Source organism: Rattus norvegicus, chromosome 14 (genome assembly GCF_021556685.1).
Source record: "Rattus norvegicus strain SHRSP/BbbUtx chromosome 14, alternate assembly SHRSP_T2T, whole genome shotgun sequence".
Taxonomy (NCBI): Eukaryota; Metazoa; Chordata; class Mammalia; order Rodentia; family Muridae; genus Rattus; species Rattus norvegicus.
This window is the reverse complement of record NC_141547.1, coordinates 12,825,001-12,849,925: the sequence shown is the minus strand read 5'-3', so window position 1 is coordinate 12,849,925 and position 24,925 is coordinate 12,825,001. Positions and strand designations below refer to the sequence as shown.

The 24,925-nt window shown below is 43.9% G+C and overlaps 1 protein-coding gene across 1 annotated transcript in view; it reads left to right on the top strand.

Annotated features, from left to right (window-relative positions):
* The window catches only part of Fras1 (Fraser extracellular matrix complex subunit 1), a 408,507-nt gene that overhangs the window by 311,106 nt on the left and 72,476 nt on the right, over window positions 1-24,925 (top strand). The window contains 10 exon segments of the mRNA NM_001415086.2: window positions 3,161-3,292; window positions 4,327-4,452; window positions 6,803-7,050; window positions 12,015-12,163; window positions 12,337-12,499; window positions 14,077-14,212; window positions 19,055-19,245; window positions 20,264-20,417; window positions 21,561-21,824; window positions 23,910-24,098. Coding sequence (NP_001402015.1) covers window positions 3,161-3,292; window positions 4,327-4,452; window positions 6,803-7,050; window positions 12,015-12,163; window positions 12,337-12,499; window positions 14,077-14,212; window positions 19,055-19,245; window positions 20,264-20,417; window positions 21,561-21,824; window positions 23,910-24,098 — 1,752 coding nt within the window.

Below are 24,925 nucleotides of genomic sequence, written 5' to 3'. Positions count from 1 at the left end.
GCTCTGTCTACCACTGGAAAAGGACAGGACAGTTTTTAATACGAACACCTGACCTGCAGTATGGGAGAGTTACATGGTCCGAGGTATAAGAGGATAGGTAACAGAAAGCAAGGGGATCAACATGACTCGTCCTTATAACCAGAAACCTTGAGGAGGTGGAAGGTCTGAAATTAAATGATCCTTGGGCTTCCATAAATCTAAAAGAATGGGTCTAGGGCTGATTTTAAACTGCGTGTGTGTGTGTGTGTGTGTGTGTGTGTGTGTGTGTGTGTGTGTGTGAGAGAGAGAGAGAGAGAGAGAGAGAGAGAGAGAGAGAGAGAGAGAGAGAGCACACTCGAATGCATGAAAGTGGGAGAATGTGTTTTAGGCAGAATGCAGAATGCTTTTGGAATCTAGTAAGAAGGCAGGCCACCTCTTTGAAAGGACTTTCAGGATAGAGAATTTTGAACTGGAAAGATAACGAAACAAGTCAGTGAGCAGCCCATACCCTGACATTAACCTGCAGAGTAAGAGTGAACAGCACATTGTGGTTCATCTGCTCAGAAGAGAGGGCAGTCAGTGCTCCCGACTTCACTGGCTTCATGGTAAGGACAGGCCCTCTTCAGAGCAGTTCTAGGCCAAGAACACACGTCAGGCAGATGGGGCCTGCAGGAAGCATATAGCCTAAATAAGCAGTGTGACTGTTTCTCAAAGAAAGCAGAGAAGCTCCTTAAGAGGGAGGAGATGTGCAATTCTTAATATTTTTATTGTCAATTTTTGCAGTTGCCTTCAAAACACTGCAACCATGTGACATGATTTCTAATTATGCAATTTTCACTGGTAGACAGCTTTCTGGCTTAAAGGAGGCAAGGTCGTGTTTGGTCAGGGTGAACAGCTGTGTGATTGGGCCCATAGCTCTTGTAGTGTTTGGTCTTTGCTGACCTCCACTATGTTGAAGTCTCCCTGAGTTTTTCCTACTTAAAGGTAAAACCAATGGATCAATAGTAAATATAACCATAGTTTTGCAAATATTTCTTTTTCTAAGCACAGAGATTTCTATTGTAGACCCTAGGAACCTCAAGAGAGTCCCGAGTTGACTGAAATTAACAGAAAAGTGCATGTTAGTCCACAAGCCTTCAACGTTAAGGGTCACCCAGTCTCTGTCTTTGATCCTCCAAAGAGAAGGAGCTTAAACGTACACAGAGGAACAGTGGTAATTATTTTGACACTTTATTAAAATGGCCAGAGCCACCAAACCTTCATTTTCATGTGGATTTTTGTCCTCTCTCCTTCCAAGGAGCTGTTTGGCCCTTCTCTGCGACCAGACATGAACCCCTGTCTTGTAAAGTCTCCATATTTAGATCTGTCTCCAGGACAGACCTAAAACAACCCTAGTGAGATCCTTATCCCTGAGCCACGTTTCCTGTGACTTAAGATGTCAGATACCCACTGACTTGCTGCTGAGTCCAGAAAAACATGAAAGGAACCTGTTCCTGGGAACCAAACCAGCTGCAAGTGAAAAGTCATTTCACACCATCAGCAGTGCCACTTTCTCTGTAGCCAATGGTAGAGCACACACCAATGGACCAGAATACACTGCACCAGGGGAAAAGTCAAGGGTTGGACGAGTCTGCCTTCATTTCTCATAGAAGTTGGGGATCCTCTTGGATGGAGACAAAGCAGGGAAATGAAGTATAAGGTCTCGGCTTTGCCGTGATGACTTCTACTTGTGGTCTACGATGCCTTCTATTTGTGGTTATATATATATATATATATATATATATATATATATATATATATATATATATATATATATATATATGGAGAGAGTAAAATGGGTCAGCTTACTGACACACAAATGTTGCAAAATGCTTGGACAGAAGAAGATGTCTCCTTATTTTTTTTTTTAAATGTGAAATGGAGTCACTCCTAAAAAGGAGTTCTTAAAAGAAAGTATTGTTTCTACAATACTGGAAGGAAGAATTGATCCAAGGAAAATTTTCATAAATAAAAGTTTGCTGCTACCACTTGAGAACATAATTTTTAAGATATATTTATGTATTTATGCATACAAGTGCTCTCCCTTAATGCAATCCAAAGAGGTAATCATATCCCATAACAGATGGTTGTGAACCATCCTGTGGTTGCTGGGAATTGACCCCAGGACCTCTGGAAGATGATCCAGTGCTCTTAACCGCTGAGCCATCTCTCCAGTCCCTCAGAACACATTTTTAACTGTAGCCATTGGGAAGTTGAGACAGGACCAGAACAATGAGCACTTCAGTTATTCTCACTGGCTAGATAGTGAGTTGGAGGCCAGGCTGAGCTGAATGAGATTGTCCAGGGGGCTTTTTTGTTTATTTTCCAAGTGCTTATTTTACATTACTCCCCATTAACACACCTCAAAATCATCTGTCCTTATGGACATTCATGTCTTATCCATAGAAAAAGTTTTGGTAGAATTACTCTTAATTGTTACTTTATTTTTTTTTCTATTTTTAAAACATCTTTTCAAAGTGTTAAGTCTTTGTGGAAATAGGCTAAAGATGACTAGACTGTAAGTTCATTTTATATTTGCATGTATGTGCTCAATCTTGTGTGTGTGTGTGTGTGTGTGTGTGTGTGTGTGTGTGTGTGTGTGTGTTTCTCCCAGCCCTCAGGGATCACTGTCCAATATTGGTCCACAAGTGCAAAGGCATTGAGATGCCGAACAGGAATGGGGTGGGTGGGAGAGTGGAATGTGTTGTTGGAATCCTTTGAGTACATACAGTGAATGAGATCAACAGGATCAACTTTACTTGGGGTGATTCAAAGCTTATATAATTTGGGGGTCTCAGGTGGAAACATCCAGGATGGGAAAAGGTCATTGGCTGAAGGCTTAGGGTACCAAAATGCCTCATTAGCATGGGGAAGCATTTCAGGACCCATGCTACCTGAATGGGCTCTTGTCGAGAGAAAGGAAGTTGAACATGTAGTCTGACTAAGGCTACATGACATTCTCCAGGTAGAGGATTTTTGAACTCCCTAGGCAAGGTCAGATAAGAGGAAGTCCTGCCATTGAAGGAACTCCTCCATATTGCGCCAAGGCCGTGAAAGGCTACCCAGTTGATGGAAGACTTCAATCTTAATTAGCAGAGTTTTCTCACATGTGTGTTTCCGCCTCTGTCTTTACTCCTGCCAGTTTCGGATGGACAGCACACGAGTCCAGAGATGGCCCTCACCATTCACTTACTGCACTCTGATCGGCAACCACCAGCCTTTCAGATCAAGGCTCCCCTGCTGGAAGTTAGCCCTGGAGGCCGTACCCCTTTAGGTGAGAACTGGGGGGCCTGAAAGAAGTGTGGCTTGGACATTGGACTGCACTGCTGAGGCATTCCTGTGGAAACTTCTTGATGGTTGCCCAAAAGGCAGTAACCTCCTCCTCCAGAGTGTGTGGGCTCCTACCTGCATCCATCCTCCTGCCCATTCTTATGCAAATCAAAGCAGTTCTGAGCACAGGAGAGGGGGGAAACAGATCCTTCAGAGGCCAGCCCTGTGATGGAATGCTAAGCAGAATTTATTTCCCAGCCTCCCGGAGTTTGATTTGTTATCCTTGCTCCAAAGTAAAGTAACAGAGCTGTGGAGAGAATTGAGGGAACAGGTTTCAGTGACTGCTTTTGGTTTCTGTTTAGAAAGTGACAGGGAACAGAAACGACAGAAATGACCGATCACAGCGACCTTCGGAAGCCGTGAGGAGCCACGGCTGCCCACCTTGTGCATGGTTCTATTTATTTCCAAATACGTTTGTTCTTTACAGCGTTTAGTGAGTTTTCTTTTAATCAAGGACATTCTATTAGTGAACGGCCCACACTGTGATATTTTGTTAGGTGCACTCTGTAGATCCGTGGGTGTTGACTACATGTGGATTTGGTCCTGAAGTTACTCCCGTAATTTCTACAATTCGACCAAAAATTGTTCGTAAACACTGTTATAAACGAGCATTTAGACAACCTTGAAAGTCTTTTCTATGCTATACACTGCTTCCTTGGTGGCCAGAGCAGCTATCATGAAACCTAGCTCTTGGTAGATAAGGGGCGTAGCAAGACCAGTTTGTGGATATTTCTGAAAGAGATTCGTCAGGACAGGCCTGTGGCCAACCTTGTGTGCTTGCTCTCATTTGGATGGGAGGAAAGGATATTTCAAACCGTGAGCTTCCTACTTCTAAGGGAACGTTTGAAAGAGCCTCCCCATAACTGCTGGGTGGGCTGTTCCCATCTTCACTATGATTAGGGATTGCTCACTGCTGGACCTGGTGCAGCTGACCTGTGGTGTTGATCGTTGGCGAGCCTCTCTTTCTCCTTCCCGCAGGCCTGCAGTTGGTAGTGAGAGATGCTGAGGTGGTGCCTGAAGAACTCTTCTTCCAGCTTCAGAAACCTCCACAGCATGGCATGCTCATGAAGTACACAGCAAAGTCCTCAGTGACCATGTCTGCAGGTAGCTGCTTTCTCTATACCTGGTCCACTTGGAAGGTTTTTTTAAACATTTAATTATTATTAGTTTTATGTGACTTAGTTAAAAAAAAAAAGTGAAATGTGTTTGGGCATTTAAATAGGAGAAATGACATTTTCAGCCTAGACTTTAGACTTCTGTCATGTACCTCCAGCCCCTGCCTGCCCCAGCCATGATCTAAAATTGGGGAAGCCTCAGGTGAGATTGGCCAATGAGCCTCTAGTTCTCTTGGCTTTTCAGGGAGGCTCATATGTTCGTTTAATTTCATATGTGAATTTTTACAGTGTTTGTCTGAGACTCTGGTAATTTTAGCTATGTTTCTTCACTAAAAAAAGAGACAGACCTTGAAATGGCTATGCAAACTGTGTAATAGTGTGGCTGTGTAGCCGGCTTTTAACATAATATCTAGTGTGTTTTCCTGGATAAAGGTACTGGGGTCACACAGTTTGCTCAGCAGTTAAGGCCACTTGTTTCTCTTCCATAGAACCCAAGTTCAGTCCATACCACCCACAGGTAGTTCACAGCCATCAATAACTCCAGTTCCAGAAGATCCAATGCCCTTTCCTGACGTTCACCAAAACGCACACGTGGCACACATCTATTTCTGCGGGCAAAACATTCATACACATAAAATAAATCTAAAAATATTTTCAAATATATATTGACTGCTTAGGGAGTGTAGAAAAGCACGCAGAAAACAATAAAAAAAAATCTAGGTGTTTTAATTCAAATAGTGAGCCCTTAGATATTAAAAACAAATGTTCTTTTTGTAAAGTCCTTACCCAGGAATGCTGTGTGTCACTTCCACAATCTGTGCTTTCTCAAGTCCCTGAAAGGCTCCTATCTATCTATCTATCTATCTATCTATCTATCTATCTATCTATCTATCTATCTATCTACCTACCTATCCATCCATCCATCCATCCATCCATCCATCTATCTATCTATCTATCTATCTATCTATGTATCTATCTATCTATCTATGTATCTATCTATCTGTTTGTCTGTCTGTCTGTCTGTTTATTATGTAGTAATACATTCTTCTGAATTTCCCTGGTGGGGTAAATCTTTGCCCTTAAATGCAGATTAAAAATTTAAAGAACAAATAATAGACTCCTGGGAGTCAGCAAGGCAACTCTTTTTAGGGTAATGGAAACAGAATCATCATTAGGACAGCTTTTGCAACATCCCAGGAGGAGCATAAAGCCGCCCTTGTCCCGTTCCCTCCGTGTCGCATTGAACCTGCACTTGGATGCGGTGCATGGCGTCCGAAGGTGTTGGTAAAGAGTTAAGAGCTGATTTTAGGGGCGGCGTCCATCAGCTTTAGTGGTGCTGAAGCTGGGCACTTAGGGAGTAGCTGGTAAGACACAGAAGGAGCTAAGTCCTCAGCCTCAGCACAGATGATGTCATCATAGCAAGGAATCTGCAGCAGCTGGGACTGCCAAGGATGCTCGGGAAGACCACTGGCAAGTCGGTTTCCACAGCCGTTATGGCCGCCCATACCTGGAGACATGCTTCACTTGAGACAGCAACAAACAAACAAACAGAAGTCCCATGACCCGACGACTTTGAGCAACTTGAGTATTTGTGAATGACGGTTTCTGAAAGTCTGATCAAACTTACGCTTTAAAATGTCGAATTGAATTGCATTTAACTTCGTTTTCCTCTGTGATCCTACAACTTCCCACACTCCCTGTTTTGTCCGCTACGGTGATGTGTTATAAATTATAACACATCTGAGCTATGCAATCGCTACAACCTTTAACATCAAGAAACGACCTCCCTCACAATGCTAGTGTTCAAAAGAAGGGCCTTGCATGTGCTAGGCCATCACTGATCCCAAGCTCTGAGCCCTCAAGTGTATTTTCACATTTTCAATTTAAAAAAAATTAAACACCCAAATTTAAATAATGCACCCGATAGATCAGAGAGTGCTGTCTCTTGAGTCTTCAAGAAATGTCTACTACCTCAAGAATATAAGTGTATTCTTTGTTTTTCTAGAACTAGGAATGATGAATGTCCACTCAGGGCCCAATATTAGCTCAATATGATTTAAAACCTTAAAAAAACAAAACACACTAAGGCTATCACCCTGAGAAAAGAGCTACCTTGTAAAACAGCGTCTCACCTTGAGAATAGGAGAGGACGGCCTGAGCCACCCTTCCTTGACACAGAGGGAATCCTAAGTTGGGTGAGTGCTTAGATTCCTTAGACCCACAGTTTACAATTCTAGGCACACTCTGAAATCGGGAGAACAGACGTGCTGCGTGAATGAGAAACATCACTCCCAGAAGTCACTGGCTTTACAGCTTTGGGTTTGTTTTATCCTTGGAAGGTGACACTTTCACCTATGATGAAGTTGAGAGAAACGTTCTGCAGTACGTACACGATGGCTCCCCTGCCTGGGAGGACAACATGGAGATCTCAGTCACAGATGGCCTGACGGTGACAACCTCAGAAGTAAAAGTGGAGGTGTCCCCGTCGGAGAACCGAGAGCCCAGGCTGGCCCCCGGCTCCTCCCTGAGCATGACTGTTGCTAGTCAACACACAGCCATAATCACCAGGTCACACCTTGCGTATGTGGTAAGTCCTGACATTGATCCTCTTGTTCTTGGCACTTCTGACTGGACTGCCTAGGACGGTGCGCCATGTCTGGTTGTTTGGGCAGCAGGTATAGACTGTGTAAAAGGCTCTTTCCTTAGCAGCTTTCCTTCGAATCACATTGTGCATTCTGGCCTCGCCCAGTGTCTTAGTAGTGGACGAGTGAAAGTCTCTGGTGATTGCTGAGGACAAGGTTCTGCAGATAAAGCACTTGATGCACAAGTGGGAAGCCTAGAGTTTAGATCTTAAGGACCTGTGTAACAGCCATGCTGGCACAGCAGCTAGCCCGTAATACCAGCACTCAGGAGGGAGAAGAGGTCCCCTGAGCCAATGGACTAGCTAGATTACCTGAGTTGGCAAGCTTATTCTAACAAGAGACCTTGCCTCCTGTGACCAAGAGAGACACAAAACACCATATTTGGCCTCCACATGTTTATGTATACACATGTGAACTTACATGCACATACACCTATACCACAGCCTCACATACGCTCAAAAAGAAGAAAAATTATGATGGAAATTTTGGGAACCCCAAGGGCGTGTGATGGTCATCAGGCAACAGTTCCCTTGTCCTAACAGCTTCAGGTCCATTGTTTGAGTGTGGGTGCTAGTGCTCTGCTGGGATTTTAGGGAAAGCACAGTTGAGAAGAGTTTACCTGGTTGGCGATGAAGGGGTCACGGCCAATCCTGGCTTCCTAAAAGGAAGCTGACTTTTGCCAGCTTTGTTCTTGTCTAGTCTAGACAAGTCTTGTCTACTCTAGTGCTACAGAATACAAGGCTCTGCTTGGTGCCTCTCTGTAGATTTCCTAGGCCCGACGATTGCCTGCTGGCCCTCTCTTACCCTAAAATGAGGCTAAGTGGAGGAAGCAGGAAAACTCAGAGAGTGGGGATTTCCCCCATGTCTGGCTCAAACTTGATTAAATGATCTTCGTAATTAAGCTCATCTCCCTTCTTTGATTCTGCATCTAGGGCAGAGGATAATGAGGTTAATTAATTTTATTTTGCAGTTATTTGTGTTATAAAAAGATAACTGCTGCCTATAGAAACATAATAATGATTAGTTGTTATGCTTTGAAAGGAAGGATAATTATTTGAATGGTAATTAGTGTTACTATTGAATTTTTCCTTCACTGGCCTCAAAATGACAGTGAAGAGTCTGTCTCTACCCCTCGTTTTTAAACGCACTGTATGGTCTAAGTTCCCCTTTTCTTGGCTGAGGAATCTCACTGTAAAGTCCCAAGTAATGGGAATGAGATAAAGCACCGGCTTTTTCAACATCTGCTAATACACAGATGATTTTTCTCCCCTTTAAATTGCCTTTTCCTAAATGATAAGACACTGAATACCATTCAATTTCTGTTGCGGGTGTGCTACAGTTTCAGCAAAGTTCCAACGATTTTTAATTGGCAGATTAATTTTTATCATATGTGAAGGTCTTTTGATCCTGTGAAAGTTATAAATTTGTAAAAAAAAAATGTATGAATTCAGACTTAATCAATAGATCACCGGGCTTGAAAGATATTTGACAGCCCGAAATAGCAGCCTAGGAATTGTGCCTGCCCATTAACCACATATTATAAACTGCACACCAGAGCGTGAACTCATTGACAACTGAACATATATTTTCAAAAACTGATTGAATGTGAATTTACCCAGCAGAGCAGAAAGATTTCAGGGAATGCTTCTAGCCCGCTGAAAGCACAGTGTGGCCTACGTTTTTACGGGATACACACAGCCCGTCCGTCAGTTGTACTGTATGGGGAATGTTTTTCCTGAAATACTGAAGATTTCAGTAACGGAAAAGTCATGCAGAATGACGTTCATAAACGAACAGAGTGCAATGAGGTAGGGACAGCTGAGTTTCTTTGTGATTAGAGCGTGGGCACCAGGAAGGAGATGAGAGGAGAGGATGACGGGATATACCAAAGCCAAGGTGGGATTCATTCTTTAAGTCTATCGCATGTTTCAGCTTTAGATAGGGCCTCAAATTATAGCCAAGGATGGGCTGGATCATCTGGTCACTTCCTGCTTCTGTTTCCCATGTGCTTGAATGATAGGTGTTCACATCGAGTTGAGTGCAGTGCTGAGGAGTGGATCCCGGATTTCATATGCTAGGCCAGCGCTCTAACCAACAACCACCCCCTGCATCAGCTTCCTCAGTGTAGGGGTTGCTGGGCTTTGAATTGATAGGTTTTAACGCAATCCTGCCTCTCCAGAGTGTGATGGCCACTGGCAAGTTGTTTATAGGCTCTTGACTCACTGTTCTCGTTTGTAATTCGAGAAGTGCAAGATTAATACTAAACAGCATATGCCATCCAAACCTGAAATAATTCAAAGTACAACACCTTATTGTTATTCTATACTGTGTATCTGGGAATCAGTTTTAACAGACTATAGAACCTTCCATGGAAAAACCGATGCTATAACCAACTGTATGAAAAACCCAAATGAATTTCCAGACAAAGAAATAAAAGAAGGGAATGAGGAGGAAGAGGGAGCCAACCACGCTAGCCCCATGCTGGCCTCTAATGTCAGCACTTAGAGTTGTCAGTAGGAAAATAGGAGCCCCTTACACTTAAGGTCAGCCTGGGCTACATTAAAAAGAAACTTCCAAAATATAAAAAGGGGAGAAGGAAAGAAACCACCAAAGATTAGAGTCTAACTTGTTTTTTTTTTTTACATCAAAGATATACTTTCTAGTAATATATCAAGTCATATTTAAAGACTCAAACCTGGAATGGTGTTGTGCACCTTTAATCCCGGCACTCAGGAGGTAGAGGTGTGTAGATCTCTGAGTTCAAAACCATCCTAGACTACAGACCTAGTTTCAGGACAGCCAGAGCCACATAGTGAAACCCTGTCTTGAAAAACAAAATAAGTAGTAATAAAGGAAAGGAGAAACAAAATGAAGAATGATAAAAGGGTTCCAGGGTAGAATAAAAGAAGTGCACACAAGTTAACTGTGTGTGCATGTTCTGGTATGTTTCTGTGCACGTATCTGTGACTATGTGGAGACCAGAGGACAGTGGCTGTGTATTGGGCTTTTTGTTTGAGACAGTCTCCCTCACTCACCCAAGACTCTCCATAACTGCTAGGCTGACTGGCCTGTCAGAGGTCTGCCTGTCTACTCAACACTGGGGTTATAAGCATATGCCACCGAATCTGACTTTCTTTAATATAGTTTCTAAGGGTCAATCTCAGGTCCTTATGGGTGCAAATCAAGCACTTTCCTGACTAAGCTGTCTTTCCAGACCTTAAATTAATTAAATTAATTATCTAATTCTCATGTTGAATGATAGGTTCGTGTGTGTGTGTATATATATATACATATATATGTTAAATAATTATGTATATTCACTGTAGCTACATATTACATGTTAATTTATTTAGAATGGATAAGAAGAATAAAATGAAAATAAGAATTCATCCGAAATGAATATGAAGGGCTTTGAACAGGGAAACGACACGAGAACAGGGTCTGCGTTCTCATGCATGTTAATGAACTCACCATCTCTTAGCTGGTCTTAAATTTAGTGATATATTTTTTAATTATGACAAGGTATTTTGAAGAAGAATATAATAGCTTATTTCTCACATTTTCACCCCAGGACTTTTTCAAAAATTGAAGTATAATAAGATAATGCCTGGCACAAAGCAGTCATTTCTTTGCCAGATTTGCTGTGAGTCAAAAACTCTTTCTTCTAATTAAGAGTCAGGTATGCTGTCCTTGAGCTTTCTCGAAGCTCAGGAGAGGTTACCTGAAATTTTCCAGTGGTCTTTCTGAGATCTTTCTCAGTGAGAACTCACAGGAGTAGTAGGCGGTAACTCTGGAAACCAATGCTTTCTAGTTAATCCTCCACAAGGAGAAAACACTAGGCGTATTCATTTAGAAGATGTTCTCTGGAGTCCTGCTAGCTGCCTAAGTTCCCTCCTGGGCTAATATCAGGTGGGCTGAGGCAATTCTGTGATGCGGATGGACATGACAGGGACCCGGAGCTTGCTTGCCTGGCCCAGCTCACACCTGCTCCACATCCTTTGTCACTCAGCAGCTGCACAGTGTAGCCAGGAGAACTTGCCTTTCACAGTAAAACTGGTCCTGCAACATTTGTTTTCATTGTTGCCAAGATAAAACAGAGAGTTGCCACATTCATAGTCAGATCCTCTGAACTACATAGGACCCAGGGAGATTTTCCAAAATGACGTCTCCTGCCTCCTAGACATTTCCAAAAATATTCTTGAAGAAAGAGAAAATTGTTCAAGAAGATGTTCTGTTATTGCTAATGCAGACAAACAGAAAGCTGATTTTATTTCTCAATAAACAACACAGGAGAAGGAAATGTTCTCTGTTAAGATTAAGTGTTCTAGGGAGCGATCCATTGATTCAGTCCTCACAGAAGGCAGTCCACAGGCCCTCCTAAATTCTTTTGTTAATCCAAATTTTTGTCACATTGGTATTGCTTCGAGTGAATCATTGGCTAAGCAAATCCTGTTTTACAGGCTTTTGTCCTTGTAGAGCGTATTATATACACTATAAGGGAGTTCTATGTATTTCTAAAGTGCAAAGTGGTTTTTAGACACCGCAAAAGAAGCCTGTGCCTGTGTTTATAGAGCGACGAGTTAGAGCCACCATCTTCTCTTCTGTATTACGCACATATAATAAAAACAGTCCCTCATGGCTCTTACAGAAACAATAAAACATGTCTTTGTTTTACACCCTATACCATGAGTGCATTTCCCCACTGTTACCATGAGCTTGTCTTCTGAGAAGATATTATCCCAGAGCCATTTGATGAAGACTAAATACTGGGCTTTCATGGAGTTGGGTGGGGTATTTTTTAGGACAGTGGGCAGGTGCCCTTATATTACGGGGAAGATCCTGTGGGACTCTAAGTACCTTGGTCTCCACAAACCTGCTTTTATGTCCTAACTCATATTTGCCCGATTAGGATGACTCTTCCCCTGACTCAGAGATCTGGATTCAGTTAAGTTCTCTGCCATTGTACGGTGTGCTCTTAAAGACCTCAGGACCTGACATGGAGGAGCTCTCAGGGGATTCCAATTTCACCATGGAGGACATCAACAGTAAGAACATTAGGTACGTAAAGACCACCACGGATTCTTGGAAGGATTTAGTTTTTAACAATTGTATAAGCAAAGGCTGTGGTTCCTTCAAAGAGCACATCGTTTCTGATCTCATTTTTATATAAAAAAAATTACAACTCCTTCTCCCCAGCTCGTCAGGGTGAGTCAACCTTTTTCCTCTTGTAGGTACTCTGCTGTGTTTGAGACGGAAGGGCAATCGGTTACAGATGGCTTCCACTTCTCTGTCTCAGACATGGACAACAACCGTGTGGACAACCAGGTCTTTACTATCACGGTCACTCCTGCCGAGAACCCTCCTCACATCATTGCCTTTGCTGACCTTATCACGGTAAACAGCTCTCAGATCAATAAGTATCAGGGGCTTGGGAAAGCTGGCATCCTTGGTAATGTAGCTAAAGGATTTCTGCCGAGATGGGCTACCAAGTTCTTCCCCCAAAGTATTTGGGCAGAGATAACAGACAGTCTGTGGCTGTCATTGTAAGGTTTGTGTGTGTGTGTGTGTGTGTGTGTGTGTGTGTGTGTGTGTGTGTACATATATACGTATGTATACATCTGTATATATAAAATAATTATATACAGAAGATCAAGCCATTATAGTCACATAACACACACATGCACAACACACACACACACACACACACACATACACACACTAGAGCATACTGGATATTGTTGGCAATGGTAATAAAACAGAAGTAGAATATACTTTGGGGGATTATATAGTTTAGTGTTGTTAACAATTAAATCACGGAAAACTGACCCCACATGAGCTAAAGCAGCCTAGATTATTAACAAGATTACGAGATCCTGTGTGAGAGGCAGCATAACGTGTCTGTCACTGAAGTTACCAGCCTGAGTGCCTGTGCCAGCTTTCTTAGGGACGACCAGACTGGCTTTGCAACAAGCACTTAATTCTTTCTAGCCTCTGTTTCTCCCTTAAATATTACACATTCTACTACATAAAGATTTCTCTGGTGATTAATTAAAATAGCCTGCATCACTCCTAGCATAGTATCTGATGCATGGCAGGGGGTTCACAGCTATTAATTTTCCTTCTCTTGCCTTACACACACACAATAATACCCAAAGCCTGGCTCCTTTCTGGCTCTATTGAGGACTTTAAAATTCATGAAACTCTGAATAATTTCCAAGTAGTTGTGATCTTTTTCCTATCTTCCCCATCCTCCAACTTGGGGAAGTAACTGGAACCATTTCCATTCCAAGAGTCTCATTTTGTAGTTTATAGGCCCACCCTGCATCTAGCCACGAGTTCAGAGTAAAATGCCTTGACCATTTCCTGCAGGCAGGTGAAAAACATCAGGCCCAGACTGCAGAGTTAGTGCATAAAACCAGGCCCTAAAGAAAAGGTTAGTTTGAACAACTGCTTTTACATATGTTGATTTATTTTCTTCTTTGATGTTCAGATAAGCATTAACTTTCAGGTACAGTGAGTCCTTTATTCCTAGACCCCTATAAATATACAATATGAGGGGATAAATGGGACTTTTATTCTAGGCGGTGACGCCTGTAGGACAGTCAACCCCAGGGAATGTGAAGGAGGCTACATCTGTCATTCTCCAGCTATGCTCTATGAAATTCTGATGCCTGGAGAAGGCAGCTGTCCCGCCCTGAAACATGTTGAGATGGGTGGTTAGAACTGGCCAGAACTGCTTTATAACCAGATCCATCACTGCAGGAAGTGCAGCGTTGACAGGAGATGCACAGCTCTTATCTTTTTGAGGGGCTGAAAGATCGCCCAGCTTTGGCAGCAGATACTTTTCCTCATCTGCAGAGATCTGCCTCTCACAAAAGCGGACCTGGTGCTGATGGTGACCCGAGGCAACAGCTTCCGGTTCTGTCCCCTGACCCCTACTGTAGTTCATTCAGCATTCCTTTCTTCTGTAGGTCGATGAGGGAGGGAGAGCACCACTCTCCCTCCACCACTTCTTTGCCACTGAAGATCAGGACAACCTTCAGGGGGACGCTGTCATTAAGCTAAGTGCTCTGCCCAAGTATGGCTGCATTGAGAACACAGGAACAGGTAACCCTTGTTGCTGGGCAACTATTTAGGATCTGGCAATGGGGGGGGGGGGGGATATTCTAATTAAACCTGGACGCGGAGCATTACATCGAGATGGACCCATTATTTCCAAGAACCTGGGAGAAAGGAAAGTTTCTTTCATAAATGAGAAAAAAAAAAAAGGTCACTTAGCATTTTCTTTATGCCGTGCATTTTTTTAAGCATCAAAGATATATCAGTAAACAAAGCAGATAACCCACTCCACCTTCATATTGACATTTATCCTAGCGGGGGTGGGGGAATAAATGGGAGGAGGAGGCATAAGATGCTGGAAGGTTAATAAATGGAAAAACCTGAGCAGAGTAACGGGATTTGGAGTATGAGCCGTGGGGGTTGAGGGGTTCACTGGTTGTATTCAAAATGAGGTGTCAAAGAAGGAGTTGGCTGTCCTCTTCCTGCGAGGCAGATGCAGTTCCGATGAACTCTAGCTTGTCTCTCAGCTCCTCCTATGGATATGACATGAATAGAAATGCATGCTGTCTATCTCTGACACCCTCTTCAACATCCCTCCCCTGTACCATCTGCCCTAACCCACTGGAGGTTATCACAGACAAGGAGAGGCAAAAAAGGCATGTGCAGTCCACAGGCCCTTTGAGACCTGCTATGACTGGCAGCCGAGAGACAGCTCCTGCCAGTTTCTGAGCTACCCAGTCTGCAATGAGATTCCTGGGTGAACAAACGCTGGTTCGAGGCTCTAATTGGCATGGAGCTAACAGCTCTCACAGACAGGCCATTGACTGCAGGTGTCTGTGTCCAGTGTGGTGGCTGCCACTTGAGCCTGATAACCAGAAACTCATTGAAAACGGTCATGTTTTCCTATGGAATGTCTTGGATCTTTTCCCTCCTGTCTTTCCATGTGTGCCTGAAGATTTGTTTGTTGCATATTTAAGCTCCTGGGGACAAATGTTTGCACTAGATACAATGTTAACATGGATAGCATTGACCAGTGCCTGGAGTCGGAGATACATAGAAAGACTGTAGGGTTACACGGTAGAGGACAGCAAAGGAACTAAGCCTTGAGGGCACAGAACAAAGTGATTGCTTCTGTCTGAGCAGGCAGAAAAGCCCCAGGGAATTGGAATGTGAAGGGTCAGAGGGAGTCAATACAGGCAAAGGAAAACTAGCATCTCCGGAAGAGACAAGCACCTCCACATCGGTGAGGTGGGGGATCATGATAGGCCATTGCTACTCACTACCTCCTCACTCCGTGCGATTTCTTTCCCAGAAAGCCCTTGGAACACAGCTTGAAATTTACCTGAAGCACATGAAATAGCACAGATAGGCTGTTGTCAAAATTCTGCCAAGTCTCAGACGCTCTGAAAAAAAAAAATGATTCTCCAAACTATAATGTGTATAAGCCACATCTGAAGAGATTGTGAAAACAGTTTCTTGGGCAGTATCCCAAAAGCTCCCACTGAAGAGACTGGTGTAGCCCATGACCCAACACCTTTTGTCAGCCCATGCGTGATGCCCAGCATGGCTGCTTGTCCTAGGACCATTGAAAGATTCTTCATTCTAGATGCCCAAGGGCACACAATAATTGGCCGGTTTATATCAACTCGAAGAGGCTGCCCTTTCCTCAGAGGAGGAAGCCCCACACCTCTGTTTGGAAGCAAGTGTTTTACATGTTGATGAAACTAGCTACCTAAATTGAATTCTAGGCCATTGGAATGTAGTTTTAAATCTGGTAAAAAGCAGCTTTTACTTTCTACCAAGCAGGATGGGAGACAGAATGGTTACAGTGTTGGCTATGAAACCTAATAGCATAGAATCTGCATTCATTCAGGGCTTGCCTGATCAGGGCATGACCCGCTGAGTCGCTCTAAGGGCATCTCATTCCCAGTGCTGAGTAAAGCAGGTGTCCGGGATGACAGCCACACTCACCGGGGGCCGTTTAATTTGTACCTAGGACATTCTGCTGAGGAAGGCAGGGAACACACATCAGAGATGTACATCAAAAATAGAAAGTGCAATTTTAAAACTCGGAGAGACTGGTGCTGGCGGCTTCCCTGACTGACTCCCTAGATAGACAACTAACTCTTCAACAGTTTTAAAACAAGGCTTATTTTATTCTGTATATTTTGAGGTGTCATTTACTGAGGCTGTTCTTGACCCAGATAACAAAGCCATGGTTCCCAGCCTGTAAAGATCGAAGAAAGGAGGAAGTAAAATTTGGAAGTGCCCTCAGCAGTTCCTTCTGAAAACCATGATCTCTCTGACCCAGGGAACATTGGGTCATTGACTGCTTAGGTCTCACTCAGCTTCTATTTTCTTTCTCTCAAACAAGTTGTGTGAAAACAAACCAACAAAAGGCATTTTTCAGTCCTGGTCTGTACACTGGGGTGCCAGCAAACAGCCATGTCTACAGGCAAGAGGTTAATAGCCCTTTTAGAATCTGGTGTTTGCCAAGGACCATAGAGAAGGTGAGGGAAGCCCTTTGGTTTTCCTATGGACCTTTGTTCACACATAGCAAGGAAATGTGTAGGCACAGAATTTCTTTTTCTCTGCTCTAGAAAACTGTGGTAGCGAGTTAAAAAATCAATCAATTAGAAGGACTTGGCAAAAACCAAGGCCAGGCCAAGCCATCCATCACTTGGACGTTGCTTACTCTCCCCCTTGGCCCTTTGCAACATTTGTTATTGGTCGAGATGAGGAATCAGGAGGCAGCCAAGTACAGAACTTTGAAAGGTGCCCCATGAGCGTCTCACTTCCCCAAATGTACCCCTGTTGGTCAATTACTATAACACACACCGGAGATAAATCAACTTCCACAGAGGCAAGGTATACTTTCCTTTGAGATCAGTGGTAGCAGTCATGGTCAGTTGGACCCCTAGCTGTCGAAACTCATCATAACCAGAGTGGAATGGTAAAACAAAGCTCTCTCCTTAAGCCCAGGGTAAATTTAATTTCTCTCAAAGTCTACTTTTAATGATGCTTCTTAAATGCTTTAACCTCCAGCACCCACCAGAGGGAGTGGAAAAGAAAAGATACGGGGAAAGTAGACCTATTTAGAAAGGTCCTTTGGTGCAAGTCCTGTCTGTGTTGTTCGGAAATCAGCAGTTCAGTTCACAGGCTGGCATCGGCAGTCGACCCACGCGCAAACACTTCAGGGATACACCAGCAGTCCGGTTCATTAGAGTCGGGATAGCAACCAGGAATCACCAGCTGTGGCACTACCTAGCAGAGACAGCTGGGCCTTAGCCTCAGCATAAGTCAGCAGGAGGGACAACAGGAGAAGTTCTCAGCTATGACTCTCATTGAAGTGAAGACCAGCAAAGACACGAGACCCCCTACTGGTCCTTTTTCACACTTCTCCAAACATCACATGTCCTCCACTGGCCTTGGCTCAGCACCTGTCTTGCCTCAGGACTTGCATCTGTGGCAGCTGGCATGACTCTGCCCATCAGCCTGGGTCTTCGGAAACCGCAAGAAGCTGCAACACCTCACCAGAAGATTTTTTGGTGCATTTCTCTCTATGGAGTCCCAACAAATGCAGCTCAACTACACAATATGAGGCGGACCAATCCTTCATCACGTGTCCTTTCACAAGCTGGCTTTAGCAGAACATCCTCTCTCCTGTGTCTGCTTCAGCTAAACGTTCCTTCCCGAGTCTGCCTTAGTCCTTCACCTGTGCTTCATCACTTCAGGAAAACACTCCTCCACGTGTTTTCCCCAGCAAAACACCATCTAACACAACTGACTTTCCAGAGAACCCTTAAGTTTTCACTTCAGCCCTGGATTTAAAGCAAATCCCCCTTTCTAAGACTTGCCACTTAATTCCATCTCCTAAGGACCTCACGCCACAGGCTGGACACTAACACATGCTCTTAGGGGGAAACTCACACAGGCTGTAGCAGCACTTCTGTGTCTGATTGGTACATGAGTACTGTGGTATTTACACAGCCTTTGAGCACCCAGTAGCCCTGGCATACTATCCTACAGACTGGGTTCTAACTGATGTAAAAGTTCCTTCCAGGAACTTAGAGATCAGACCTGGAATATGGGAAGGAGCACTGAAAAGTGGTGTCTTCTGTTCATATCATAGCCATTGCCCCAAAGAACTCAAAGCAGCAATGGCTGCCTGCACAGACCTCCACAGGACTGGGCCTGCCAACACGCCAACCACTGCACTGAGAGGGACAAAGGTTACAAGGGAGTTGCATTCTCAGTGGTGCATTCACTGGTACAGAGACCCTTCCTCGAGCAGTAACCCTAATTAAATACAGTCTTCCCTCCCTCTCTCTCTTAAGGAAAAGAAAAAGAACAAAACCACAAAACTACACAAAAGTAGAAGGACGACTTGAGAATAAAGTTTAAAACAAGAAACTTGGGCGTCAATTAGAAATGTGCGGGCAGAGAGGTTGTAAACAGGAAGGACTGTAGTTAACTTTTTCTTATGTAGAGAAATTGGTGACACTTGAAGGATGTATCAGGAAGAGTGCTGACACTTGAATCAGAATGCTGGCTTTTGTGTTGATGTTTACACCCAGTTTGGGTAAATGATTGGAAAGAAACCAACCACAGATAATGTGCTATGCAAAAAGGAAAGCAACCACGAGGTTTCAGGTACTTGGACGTCACCTGATTCCCTGAGGAGACAGCAGGACCGCCATATCCATTTATAGGCGGGAATAGTCTTAGAGACACTATTCAACCCAAGACCAGTTTCTGGTCTTGAGCTCCCCCCTAGCTTCTTCCACAGTCATACTTTTATCTTGTGTTGCTGAGGTCTTCTTTTCTAGATCGGCCTGGTGATCTGATTCTTACCAATCAAGGTGAATGTTTTTTCTTGATATTACGCAGGAGACCGCTTTGGCCCAGGAGCAAACAGTGAGCTGGAGGCGTCATTCCCTATTCAAGACGTCCTGGAAAACTACATTTACTATTTTCAGAGTGTTCACGAAAGCATCGAGCCCACCCATGACGTGTTTAGCTTTTATGTGAGCGACGGAAGCGGTCGCTCTGAAATTCACAGCATCAATATCACCATCGAGGTAAAGACTTCGGAAGGTGGAGAGTGAGCCTTCAGCCACATAGTATCCCAACTCTCAAAAGAGCTGACCTTAAACCGCACGATATCCCAGTCTTAAACAAGCCCATGTACCAACCCACAAGCAAAGGGTTGCATATGACCTTCAAACTTAAATATCAATTTTAAGACATAACCCTGACCTTCTGGAAGCTTTTGAAATAGTGGTTGGCATTTGGGGAAGGTCTGAGTTGGAGATCTGAATTTCTAACTTAGGATAAAAATGTACTTGTTTTTGGGTAAAACAATTTGTGGGAATCAGAAACACCATGCCATTTCCATATTTAGATAAAAACTGGCATATGCCCATCTCTGACATTGCCCCAAGTGGGTCTCCATGCATTACTGGCCTTTTCTTTCTTTAATTCGTTTATTTATTTAACTGTAAAAAATCAAAGAAATTTGATCCTTAAACCTACATTTATTTTTATTTGAGGAACTATTGTCATAACTGTACTTTATGACGCCAAGGAGAGGGAGGGAAAAGATAACTCTCAGAATGAATGTCCTCTGCCTTGGGAAAGTAAAATGTGTAACAGCTTGTATAGGGGCAGCGATGGAGCAGGACTGGGAGGAGGGAGCCCTAGAGTCTGTGCCTCTCAGTGTGCTGACCTTCTATAGCTTCTGTGGTGCGTCGAGAAATTTCTAAGACCACCTGAATTAAAATAGACTTTGCTCCTCAACTATCCCTGTATTTCTAAATTATATGCCGTTTAAGTCTAGAAAAGCATGGTCACTCTACCTATGGAAAATACCTTAGTAGCTGCTTAGAAAATGTCCATCAGCCTCCTTCCAGCGGGACCTTTTATATACGTGACTTTTTATTTTTAATTAATATTTTGACTAGGGAGTAAATCCCGTAGCCCATTAAATACCGTTTGGATAGTGCGGGTTGTTGCAGTAATAACGCCCCATTCTCCAAATGCTTTCTTTCTTCTTAAACTAATACCTGTGCGAGACCAAATCCTTTATACTTTAATCAGAGGAAGAATGACGAGCCTCCCAGGATGACCCTACGACCCCTGGGAGTACGGCTAAGCTCGGGAGTGGCGATAAGCAATTCTTCCTTGAGCCTACAAGATCTGGACACCCCAAATAACGAGCTGATTTTTGTATTGATGAAAAAGCCTGACCACGGTAAGACACAAACCGGGAGTGGGAGTAGGGGGGGGAGCTGCTGCTTCATTAAGGCGTCCGATGGGTGGTGTCCGATGGGTGGTGAGCGTGAGTGCACAGATGAGTTCATTCTTCCTTTCCCATCCCTACTTACAGCCCATTCTCTGCATTAAAAATATAATATCAGATTCGCAGCTAGCCGAGAGTCTTGCGGGTCTTGGTTGATGCTATTTTGAAAACCTGTGTGCTAAGTAAATTGGTATCTCTGAAATTTCCCTTCTGCTCTTCTCTTGCACTCCTTTGTAATCTCCCGAAAAACCGGTTTCCGTGTTTGTGTGGCTTCTTCTCAGGGTAGATGACTTCATCGGATCATCGGGGCTGCCTCATGCAGCAGCCTGTCAGCATGTTAGAAGTCTCTCATCGACATGCTCACTGTGCAACGGGCACACTCTCTAATTTAAAGCAAATGGAGAAGCCACTGTGGGGATCCTCCACCCCATCCTCCAAATGTTACCCCCAAGCTCTCAAGCTCTGGAGCCATGCCTGGTGTCAATCACTCTTCACTGGGGTTGGACGTTCAAAAGCAGAATTGCTGCTGTTGCTGGGGGGTTGATAACGGAAGTAGCCACTGCGATTTCCAATTACTTTAATTCGCTTTCTCTGATGACGCATTTTTAACTATACCTTTGCGGTGTGTGAGCCCTTAAAAACAGAAAGAAAAGGGAGCCTCCGTATAAGCATGCTTACAGTCTTCCTGGATTTAAAAGGAGTTTAAAGCATGGACCCCATGATCTGCGCACTGTAGGCAGAGAGGATGGAGGGCCATTGTCACTTTGCAGAAGGGAAAGTAAAGTTCGGATCATCGAGTGGGTTTGTATCCAGGGAGGGAGATGTGATTTCTAAGCCACTATATTTCAGCTCCCACCTGTGTCTCCTTAGGAGAATTTTAAGCACAAGAGTGGAACTAGGTCTTCTTTATTTATAGACAAGGTCACAGGGGCACCACCTATGCCTACATACAAAATGCTAAGCGTTAGCACCAAGGGTCTCTGAGGTACTTGACATTCTACACAGGCTCTCACTCGTTGGCAAAATTGGACTGTTTTGATTATATAAGTATATAAAACTATTGTTTTTTTTATCATTTCTCTCTTCCTTCTACAGGTTACCTACTCCTGAGGCCTACTGCCTCTGACCCTCTAGAAAATGGGACGGTTTTAGACCAAGGCTCCTCCTTCACCTATCAGGATATCCTGGCCGGGCTGGTCGGGTACTTACCCGGTGATATCTACATGGCAGTAGATGAGTTCCGGTTCTCGCTCACGGATGGCCTCCATGTAGACACAGGGAGGATGGAGATCTACATAGAACTGCCCACAAGCAACATTCCCCATTTGGCAATAAACCGAGGACTTCAGCTCTCAGCAGGTGGGTCAGCCCAATTTTTTTTGTCACCATGACTCACGCTTACAAAAAACAGTTTCAGAGGAAACAGGCCATCATGGCAGAAACAGAAAGAAATGATTATAGCTGCTTGCCTTGTGACAAGCAGGTCTGAGCACCAGAGCAAAGTCTAGCTGCCAAGGACACACCGCCCAGGGACCTACTTCCTGAGCTAAGCTCTACACCGGTGCTAAAGTTCTTAGCATGTCCAAAATAGTAACAGCAGCTAGAGACCATGTCTCAACACATGAGCCCGTGGGGGACATTCCATCAGCAAACCATAGCAATCCCTGTAGGAATGGAATTCCTCGTTTTTTTCCACACTGCCTTATTTTTAAAAGCCCGTGGAGATGGGGCTTTCCTCCATATTGGTGCTGTGGACGCATCTTGGGGGAGTTATTCAATATTTAAGGAAAGTAGAATTTTGGGGAAATTGCTGCTTAAGAACACTATGATGTAAGTTAGAAATAAGAACCAATGAAATTCTCTGGGCAAGGCACCTCTGTGGGTGAATTTGAGAGTGTTTTGTAAGGTGTTTATAAGATTTTCAGTACCCTTAAAAGCATAAGGTACAGCTTAGAGCCAGGTCTCCTGTGACCCTGCCTCTGTCCAGCCCACAGCATAGAAACCATCAACAAAAGAACCCTGGCAAGAGTTTTCAAGACTTCAATTTTTAAGAAAATTAAAAAGGCACAGAAGGGTAGTTGGGAGGCTACCAGGAGTTAAGAGATTATGCAAATAATCGAGAGTCACTTTGTATGCCATTCTGGCATTAAACTGTCAGACTTCTGCCACATTCTAGTGGCGTTAAAGACACAGTGATATGCATTCGTCTTGATTATGCTGTGCTGTAGGAAGTCAACAGCGAATGGGAATCCATCCCGAGTCTCTGTGCACCAGAACTCTGTAGTTTGTTTATCTTAGTTTCCCACATGTTTTCTATTGAAAAAAAAATAAGTACATGGTGTAATAAAGTCTGCAGTTCTGAGAGTTATCCAAGGTTCTAGAAATTGGCATTTTGCTACTCACAAGAGAAGTAGCCTGATTTTATTCCATGGACTCTTGGAGAAGACCAGATTGTTTCCATCGAAGTTCAAATCACTCTGTCCTCCAAGCCTCATGGTATATTGTAGAGGGACAGCAAGGGTCACATCACATGCAGTGGGATACATGTCACAAGAGGAACTTTGAGCGTGGGCTATAGCGTATTGGGTCAAGCACCAAGCGAGTCAGATCTTTGTCTGGAGGAAGACATTGCCTTGTCCCTCGGGGATACTTACTAGATAGCCTGAGTAGAGTGCTAAAGGTCCTGCATTCTTGGCAGAAGGCTCAGTGCCATTCCAAACACCTAGATGTGTAACATGAATGTTGAGTGTTTACAATATATTGCTGTTTTTAAGACGAGAACATAGCTGGTCAGGAAGGGAAGGGCAGATTCTGAGAAGTGTTTCCGTGGTGAGTGTCTTGCCCCCGTCCCAAGTCTCCACACAGACCCTAAACCTGACCCCTGTGCTCGGTTTACCTTCTGACTTGAGGAACACTGACTTCGACTAGTTCATTCGAGATGACAATGAGGTATGTTCATGAACTCATGTATGACTGTTGCTTTCTGGTTTGGTTAGTCTCAAGACAGCAAGTAAACCAAACTGAAGCAGATTTCTTAAACCCACCGAGATCTAGAAGTACCGGCACATAGAAGTAGCTATCGTTGCTAGGCTCCACATGGAGGCTACTACAAGAATAAGCGTGGGCTAGAGTAAAAGTGGACACAAGCAAAGGGTTGAGTTCTAAATGATTTTATTTCAGGAAAACAGAGTTTATTCAGCTGGAAATGCAGGCAGGCAAATGCCTAGTATGTAGGCCAGAGTAATGTGGTAATATGTGATAAAATACATACATATTCATATAGATAGATAGATAGATAGATAGATAGATAGATAGATAGATAGATAGATAGATAGACACACACACACACACACACACACACACACACACACACACACACACACTCTTGGTGTCCCATTAGAAGGAACGGTGGGGAATGACTTTCTGCCTCCCGCTCTTTCCCAGGGTCTGTAGCACGCATCACAGAGCAGCACTTGAGAGCGACAGACACTGACTCGGAGGCTGGCCAGCTTGTGTACATCGTGAAGGAAGACCCTGGAGCAGGGCATCTACAGATGACTAAGGCTGACAAACTGGAGCAGATCTCTGTTAGAGGCCCCATCCGGAGCTTCACCCAGGCAGACGTTAGCCAAGGTCAGCCTGTTCTCCCTGCCTGTGGAAGCCTCCCAAAGCTCTGCCTGGTATAACAAAGTGGGAGCTAAGTGCCTGGCAGCCCATGGCAGGAGCCCGTGCATTCTTTGTTTTCAATACAAGCTGAGTTATAGCTTCATTTATTTTTCTTTTGTTTTAAAGATGGAGGGAGAACTATTTTTCTAGGCCAAAGGGATGTATTTTCTGAGAAATCTGAGTCTATTGTGGAGGGGGGCAATGTCAGCTTGACTTGCTGTGTGGCTAAAAAGGACGTGTAAGAGAAAGAAAAGCTAAAGGAAGTGAGTTGGGATGGATGATGGTGAAAATGATGCCTTCCTTAGGTGAGCAATTTATATCTCTGTCCGGCTCCCCAAGAGCACCAGTTAATGAACTAGAGGAGCTGCCTGGGGGAGATTATACGACTCATCCCTCCTTCAGAAAACGCTGATGTAACTCAAAGGCATAAACGTTGAATGCCACGTAGCTGCCGTACAGCGCTTTCGGGGTAGAAAAGGAAAAAAATAAAATCACAGATGGGAGGAGAAATGGCTAAAAACCATGTCAGCCAATGCAGTTCCTTTTAGAGATAGAAAGATGGCCCCAGGAGAAGTGTAGGCTCTGTCAGTGTACTGACACACCTAAACTGAGAGCATCTGGATGCTCGCTGATTCTGTGGGTTAGCGAAGAGGTGCAGTAGACATCAGGATAGCATAGTTACTTAATTCCCATGTTCCTCGGTTTCTCTCATTAAAAATGAGGGCAGGAAGCCCTTCCCAGGGTTTGGTTACATTCACACTGATAGGTCCAGGCAATGTGTGTTAGCAAAATGG